At 37.7% G+C, this 8,838-nt stretch overlaps 1 protein-coding gene across 1 annotated transcript; it reads left to right on the forward strand.

The window, feature by feature from the left end:
• Positions 1 to 504: 504 nt before the first annotated feature.
• On the forward strand, positions 505 to 8,550 carry LOC103708611 (transmembrane 9 superfamily member 2-like). Its single transcript, XM_008793622.4, has 7 exons — positions 505 to 795; positions 1,424 to 1,464; positions 1,564 to 2,149; positions 3,819 to 3,956; positions 4,142 to 4,298; positions 4,469 to 4,953; positions 8,012 to 8,550. The coding sequence occupies exons 1-7, from the start codon at positions 632 to 634 to the stop codon at positions 8,229 to 8,231; spliced, it is 1,791 nt and encodes a 596-aa protein (XP_008791844.2). The 5' UTR covers positions 505 to 631; the 3' UTR covers positions 8,232 to 8,550.
• Positions 8,551 to 8,838: the final 288 nt, after the last annotated feature.

The raw sequence follows: 8,838 nt of genomic DNA on the forward strand, positions 1-8,838 counted from the left end.
AAAAAAAAATAAGAGATGAAAATTATATTTTTGCCTGTCTGTTACAATGTACAGAAGCAGCCTTTATATAAATTAGGAGGCTGACGAAGTTTGATAAGGCCGACAAAGTTTAGCACAATCAATTAATCAATGAATTCTAACAATTTTGTACTATAATAATCACCATATATCAATCAAGATATTTATATCACTATAACTTATTTTTTTTTTTTAGCTTTTCATCTCAGCTAATTCCAAGATCTCAATTTATCTTCCTATGTTTTCAGCCCAAAATTAGCCATGCTCCTAAATACATATTCTTCACCACCTACATGCCAACCTGTTACACCGGCTCACCTGGCCCACAACAAACCCGGCTCAAATGCGTATTGACCGGCCACCAACCGGTTGGCCGTCACTTTTTGGAGGACCCACATACCCAATTAGTCCTCGCTCGCCCTCGCTTCAACTCACTTGGGTTGGGGTCCAAATATATATGTATATATGATTTTTTTTATTTTTTGGTGCTTCGTTTAGTGCTTCGTTTAAGGGAGTTCGGCGTCGGCGAGCTGCTTCTCTTCTATAAAATACCTCTCGCGTCAAAGCAGAGAGAGACGGAGAGAGCGCGAGCGAGAGGGAGCGAGGGGAGGAGATGGGGATTAAGAAGCCGATGGATTTGGTGGCGGCGTTGGCAGCGGTTTTCGGTCTATGTTACGGGATTGCCGGAGTGGCGGCCGACGCGTCCGATCACCGCTACAAGGCCGGGGAGGCGGTCCCTCTATACGCCAACAAGGTCGGCCCTTTCCACAACCCCAGGTAGGGTTCATCTCTTCCCCTTTATAAAGTTTATTTTGGCTGAAATGGCCTCTTCTGGCATTGGATCTCTTCTTGTCCCTTTCGGATCTGCTAGATTTCTAGGGTCTAGATGCCATGTCGGGTTTGATACGGGATCTGTCTGGTCTGGTTATTTTTTACTTATGGGATTTTTTATCTGATTTGACCTCTATTAGTTTAGATCCATTGGATCTGGATGAATTTGGGGATTTTAATCTGGGGAACATCGCTACTCGACTGGTAATGGGGGAGTTGGTAGATGTTGTACCCAAAATATAAATTTTTAGTCGTAAAAGTTTGATAATTATTTGATTAGTTTGTAAGTTAAGGAGAATTTGTGACTGTGAAATTGTTGGTCCATTCAAAATAGAAGAAATTTCATGAAAAAAGGTTTCTTTCCGTTAAGATTGTTCAGATCTACTAGGCCTTGTTTAGTTGTGATCAGAATATGGGAAGTTGTTCTAGATTTTGAGATTATATTGATTGACCATTATGACAAGATGTAGTTGTTGGACACCCTTCACTGCAACCTCCATTGTTTCTTCTTTGACTTGGATTCAATACTTAAATGTTATGATTTCTAATTGCACTCATGTGTTCCTTCTTTCAGTGAGACGTATAGGTACTTTGATCTCCCCTTCTGCATTCCAGGTCTGGTTACACACCTTGTTTCATGCTACCTTGTTTTATGTATTCGCATGCTTCATACTACGTATAGTTTGTTTTTTTATCAATCATGTGTTGAAACAGAACATGTGAAGGAGAAATCAGAAGCTCTTGGTGAAGTGCTGAATGGGGACCGCCTGGTCGATGCTCCATACAAGCTTGACTTCCGCGTCGATCTGGATTCCAAAGTGGTGTGCCCGAAGAAGCTGAAGGGAGAAGATGTGGCCCAGTTTAGGAGTGCAGTCCTCAAGGACTACTACTTCCAGATGTACTACGATGACCTCCCCATTTGGGGATTCATTGGGAAGGTTGACAGGGAAGGCAAAACTGATGAGAATGAGTACAAGTACTACCTTTACAGGCATATCCACTTTGAGGTCTTATACAACGGTGACCGTGTGATTGAGATCAATGCCCACACCGATCCCAATGCGTTGGCTGATGTCACTAAGGACAGGGAAATTGAGGTGGAGTTCTTGTATTCAGTGAAGTGGAAGGAGACAAGAACACCGTTTGAGAACCGGATGGATAAGTATTCGCAAACTTCATCACTGCCACATCACTTGGAAATTCATTGGTTCTCCATAATTAACTCATGCGTCACGGTTCTTCTGCTGACTGGATTTCTTGCCACGATTCTCATGCGGGTGTTAAAGAATGACTTTGTCAAGTGAGAATGTTTTCAATTTCTTTATTTTTTTTTACATTATTCTGTTTTATTTTTTTTTTCCATTTTAAGCGCATGCTTGGAAATTAGCACACGGCACATGAGATATAGAAAATCAATGGATCTCTAAGAGCAATATAAGTAGAATTGAGATAGAATCTATAAAACCTGGTCTTTTTTGAAAAACGATAGATTAACAACTCCACTAAAACTACATGAACTTTGATTTGTGTTTTCATATATTTGAGCATGGACATCCATATTGCTGCAACACATCTGTTTCGATCCTTTTATTGACCTAACTGCATGATACACCATATCGGCTCGAATCGGGTGGCACGGAACATACCGTACCGTACTAGTTCGATACCGATATCCGATACGGGTGGCATACTGACACTTGGTATGCCAAAAAAAATTCGTATCGTATCGTATCGTATCGATACTGTGCTAGTGTGGCACCGGTACGGAATTTGGTACCGAGACGGCGAACTTTGGACCCGAGTATACTTTATCATATGTGTTAGAAACTATGTGCAAATTTTATTGGAGCAAGGGATTAACAATTTTCAAAAATCAATAAATTCTTGGATTTAATTATTATTTTGTATGTCAACGTAGCTCTTGAAGACACATGTGATCTGTATCAGTATATGTTGCCATCATAGATTTTTTTGAAAACTGTATTTTATGTGTATATATAGGTACTGGTTATTGGAACTTGCAATTGATTCATAATATGCTGCTATTGTATATTATGATAATATTGTGGTTGTCAGTTCTAGATCTTATTGAAAGCACAACATGCCACTTCGTGCATTTTCCACTGGACAGCAATTAATATGGGCTGAAGTAACATAGTGGCTTACGAGCTATGACACCGACAAAATATGCTACTTGCTAGAACAATAAGTATATAACATAAATATATGGTGATAAACATTGTCCAATATTATATATGTTATTATGATTTTGAAATTTATTATTGAAATACTGAGATTTCATTCAAAATCTTTACTTAGATGTTCAAATCCTTGTTTGCTACTGTTTTGAAGTCAGTCACCAATTAGAATTCTGTATCTGGCATACTCTTAAAATTCTATTACTTGTTGAGCTGTTTAAAGATAACAATTAACAAGCTTTGATGGCCTAAAAGTCCTGTGTAAAAAAAAAAGTCTACAATGCTATCTATAGTTAACTATATAAAGTATGAGAATGATAGGAACATATTAGAAAATTGTATGAATCACAATGTGTTCACCACTGGTAAATGCAAAACCTTCCCAGATTATATGGCCCAAGATGAACTTGATATAGCCTCAGATGAGACAGTATGGCGCCCAATGCATGGATGGGGCATGGAGTTGTTCGTGCCGGAAGAATATTAGCTTGTCATGCTACATTTAGAAGATATATACTGGTGCTAGCTGAAGTCTAAAGCTATAAACTATATTCTTAGTAATCTCTGAGATTTTAGTATCAAGTTTTTAATTGGATTTACGGAACAGGAATCGGGTCCTCAGAGGTGTTTGCAGATCATGATGGTGTGTTTCTGTGCATGCTAGAGAAAGAGAGCAATAGAATAATTTATCTGCTCTCTTTATATGCTTAAAAATATAGTCGCAACATTCAATTGATTAACCCTCTGTTAATCTCTCTTCTATGATTAAAGGTATGCTCATGATGAGGAATCAGCTGAAGACCAGGAAGAGACTGGATGGAAATATATCCATGGGGATGTCTTTAGGTTCCCGAAGCACAAGTCACTCTTTTCTGCCTGTGTTGGTTCTGGCACTCAGCTATTTGCTCTGTAAGCTTTGGATATAAATCTTGTATTGTTTGATTTTGTTAATCTGAATGCACTACTGATAAATAATATGTTCAACTAATAGATGTATCATTTATTTAAATGTCCACATATTATCTAGCAAACTATGATTTGTTTGTCTTTCATCTTCCTTATACTGTTTTTTTTTTGTGTGGCATACTTGGCAGTGCAATTTTCATATTTATTCTGGCTTTAGTTGGGGTGTTCTACCCTTACAATCGAGGTGCTCTTTTCACTGCACTGGTTGTCATCTATGCACTTACATCTGGTATAGCTGGTTATACTTCCACTTCTTTCTATTTTCAGCTCGAAGGAACAAACTGGGTGCGTCCCTAATTTTCTTTTCATTTATCATTTTATGTTTCATTTTTTTCTTCATTCATTAGTCTTAACATGTAATTGCTTTTCAAACATATGCAATATGTGCAAATAAAATGTATGGGATGAATAAATGGAAGTATTTGTTGTTACTATTTTCACATTTCTGTTTGCAGGTAAGGAATTTGCTGATGACAGGATGCCTGTTTTGCGGGCCTCTGTTCCTGACATTCTGCTTTCTGAACACTGTTGCCATTGTATATAGTGCTACAGCAGCACTCCCATTTGGCACTATTTTAGTGATTCTTCTCATATGGACACTGGTAACTTCTCCTCTGCTTGTTCTGGGCGGGATTGCTGGCAAGAACAGCAAGGCAGAATTCCAGGCTCCTTGTCGCACTACTAAGTATCCTCGAGAAATCCCACCTCTGCCTTGGTATAGAGGAACTATTCCGCAGATGGCAATGGCTGGTTTTCTACCCTTTAGTGCTATTTATATCGAACTTTACTACATTTTTGCAAGTGTCTGGGGCCACCGAATTTACACAATCTACAGCATCCTCTTTATAGTCTTTATCATTCTTCTCATAGTCACTGCCTTCATAACTGTCGCATTGACCTACTTTCAACTTGCTGCTGAAGATCATGAATGGTGGTGGAGGTAAGCCAGATATTTTTGTTTATCCATTGACTTGATAGGTATTTCATATTATTTGTGTTAGCTGTCCCTGCATTGAGACTCTCTTTACATATATATTTCTAATGGTTTTCCAGATCCTTCCAGGCCTGCTATTTATATAACTTTGTAACTTTTGCTTGGTATGCATGGGGCCTTAGTTAGTTTCTTTTTTTTCTTTTTCTTGATCACCTTTTGTTGCTGATTTTTCGGAAGTTAATCTGCACAAGATTAAATTTTGTATTTATCCTGTAAGGGAAATGCCAATGAGTGCTGCAATGAATGCCTTTGTACTAGTGACATGCCACTAAAACTAACTTTTAAGCTAAAAACTTTGTATATATAAATGCACACTACTCCAAAACTCTCTCCTCGAAGTTCTTGAATTTGTTTCTTGTCACAATCTGTATTTTTTTATCATGTATCGTACCCATTTCCTTTGTTAGTACTGAGGGAAGGTGATCTAATAATTTAATTGTTGACATTTTGTTTGAAAAATAATGGTTCAAAAGCTTTGGATCTTGCATTGAACTTTTCAAGTTGGGATCACAAGTTAGCTCTTTTCATCTCCTTATGTTTGTCACTGCCCATGTGTTCCCTCCCCCCTTATTTATGGAGAAAAGTGAAACAATGGAAGGTAAATCTGGGACCCTACAGAAAAGATGACCATGGAGTCATTTATGGTGTGCATGAGAAGGAAAGGGAGGTCAGGGAATGGAGTTAGAGGTATCTTGGCTCTTGGGTTGCGTAAATTGTACAACTTAAACACTTTTGAATTCGAAAGATCTATAGCCTATATGAAATTTATCCATTAAAGAGAAAGGTGTCTACATCATATGGATGTTCTGAGGCATTCAGAGTGACAATCCATCTTGTCTTTAATGTTTTGTGCTTTCTTTTCTGTGCACTCTCATCTGTGAGAAGTTAATGCTATTTTCTACAGTTGTATTGTGTGCTACAGCTTTATAAATGCTTGTTCATTTCATGAAATGCTAAATTTCAACTCCAGTTAGTTTAAATTATGGAACCTTTAATTTAAAATTAGACATGCATTCCGATCACAGTTAACACGTTGGTTATATATGTTTTCTAATTTATGTTTTAGATAATGGACTTATGAGTCTAATTTTCAAGTCAGATTGATATTTGCTCAAGCCTAGATTGCTTAAAACTGCCTTGTTGCAATTAGTCCAGTGCAATAAAATAGATATTCAAATTTAAGGTCTGAAGGGCAATAAAAAAGACAACAGAAATACTACAATAATTTATAAATTTTTAAACAACTTATTTGTAAAAATGATCAAGTTGATGTTCAGTGTGTCAGAGATATGAACATCCAGTGCATGCCACCAGCCCTATCTATGCATCCGAGACAAGAAGTTTCAGATGTTCATAAGTGGTGGAGCCTATGAAATAGCTGAAAAGATGGTATAATTGCTTCAATCGAAGGGATTTGTTGCTAGCCAGCAAGGTAGAAGTGCTTAGAGGAGCCTTAGGTGGTGGGCTTTGATGAGCCAATATGTTAAGAACGGGGAATCTGGTTTAAATAGGTTCCAAAAGTTGGAAGTTTGGTATGAAGCATATGTTCAAATAAAGGTATTGAAATGATGGTTTTCTGGACTGATAGTTGAAGTTCGGCCTGATTTAGTAGGCTGTTAATGCATGTGGTGACTGCTGCCTGATGCTATATTCCAATCCTCTTATTTGCGTGTCTGATTTTCATGAAATTCAGATAAAACATCATCCACCATTACGCTGCTGATTACATGGCAATGAAGTTATGCTTTTAAGGAGGTTTTCTGTTGTTAGGGTTTAGGGTTTCTGGTGTTAGCTTAACAATTGACATAGATCAAGATACCTATCATCATGACCTTATTATGGTGATTTAGTAGGTTATTAATGCATGCGGGGACTGCTGCGTGATCTTATATTCCAATCCTCTCCTTTGCGTGTCTTGATTTTCATGAATTCACATAAAACATCATCCACCATTACGTTGCTGATTACATGGCAATGAAGTTATGCTTTAAAAGAGGTTTTCTGCTGTTAGGGTTTAGGGTTTCTGTTGTTAGCTTAATAGTTGACATGGATCAAGATACCTATCATCATGACCTTATTATGGAAGATAATACTTATTTGCTCCTGGGCTTGCGGTTTCCTTTAAATTATGTGCAGTTTGTGAACTATAGCATGCATAGTTCACCAATAGGATTTGAGTATTGTTATTCTTTGGACCTGGGTCAATGCTGCAGAGCTGCCTTAGAAGGTCTTTTAAAGTTGAGCCCGAGAGAGTCCAAAAATGGGTATAGGTTTTTAGAACAAAACATTGTTGAAGACTTGGAGTTATTTATAGTTCTTACTTCTTATTTCCATGCAGCATTATGTAGTGATATCCTTATTCTAAAAAGACTTAGGTTAAACTCAGCAGCTCTATATGTAAACAGCCTTTTTTAGAAGCATATACATATCCTTGTTTCTGCCTCTTAACTTTGTCCATTTTCTGCATTATTTTACATGTGTCCCAAAAGAAGGTGCAATTGATCTGTTCCTGAACATTTCATCCAAAAAATACTGGAATGAGTAAAACTCATGCCGAGAGCCTTATACTCTTATCAAAAAAGACTAACAAAGATCAGTAGCTCAGATTGCTTATTTTATACAGCATGTGTAATGTTTTCGATTGAAAATATATCCTCCTCTTGGTGATGCATGAATTTGGAAACTCAACGGATCTAGTTAGTGGTTCCTATTTTGTACCTTTTCTTCCGAATTTAAAGTTGGCTTGGTGTATGTAAATGATAAAATTACATTAGCTTTGAGTATTTGCTGCTGGCTGCTGATATTGTTTCATGAAAGAAAATGTTCTCTTGGATGGCCATGGGCTACCGAGCTAGATCGCAGGGGCATGCACTAGTTGGCACACCATGTTGCTGATTGCACTGGTGCTCGTATGCAGCTTTTCTAAATTAGGGATGCACCTCAAATTCTTTTTGTGTACATGTCTTTGAATTTTGAAACCTTGTGTCTGCTTGCTCTGATGCAGGTCATTCCTTTGCGGAGGATCAACCGGTCTATTCATTTATGGGTACTGCTTGTACTACTACCATGCTCGGTCCGACATGTCAGGTTTTATGCAAACGTCGTTCTTCTTCGGGTACATGGCTTGCATCTGCTATGGTTTCTTCCTACTTCTCGGGGCCATTGGTTTCCGTGCTGCCTTGTTATTCGTCCGTCACATATACCGATCTATCAAGTGTGAATAATCAGTCATCCTTGGATCATGTTAGGTATGTTTCTTTTTTCTGCTTTATATAGGCTTTCCCATAGAGAGAGAGACTTGCTATTTGTGAAAGGTGGTTGGACTTTACCTGTGGACATGGAGCAGCAGCTGGATTTAGAGCTGGATCACCATTTCTTGAACTGAGGCTGAACCTTCTAGATTGTTATTTTGGTGCGAGTCAATTGTAATCTTGTTCTTCTTGTATTCTGCTCCCTCAAGAGCTCTTGTTACTCTGCGAAGAAGTTTGTACCATTACATGGACCTACATATTCTAGAATACAGTATCTTTTTTTTTAAGTTAAGCTTTTCTTTTGATCCATAGCTCTCCATCTGACGGTACTCATTAAAGTTATATGAAATAAATTTTTGACAATTCAGAGTCCAAACTAGACCTTTTTTGAGCCTCAGGTTTTCTAGACATTTTTTTTGTTAAAAAAATGCAACAAATACACTTACAAAGATTATTTTTTGATTCACCATGGTATATATTCTCCAACTTGTTGATTTCTAAAGGTCTTGGATGGATATCACACCAACGGTCTTGGAAGCAGAGGAGAAGAACTTCTCTTTTCGTTGTAGTCTTACCCCAA

This window comes from Phoenix dactylifera, chromosome 8 (assembly GCF_009389715.1).
Source record: "Phoenix dactylifera cultivar Barhee BC4 chromosome 8, palm_55x_up_171113_PBpolish2nd_filt_p, whole genome shotgun sequence".
Classification (NCBI taxonomy): Eukaryota; Viridiplantae; Streptophyta; class Magnoliopsida; order Arecales; family Arecaceae; genus Phoenix; species Phoenix dactylifera.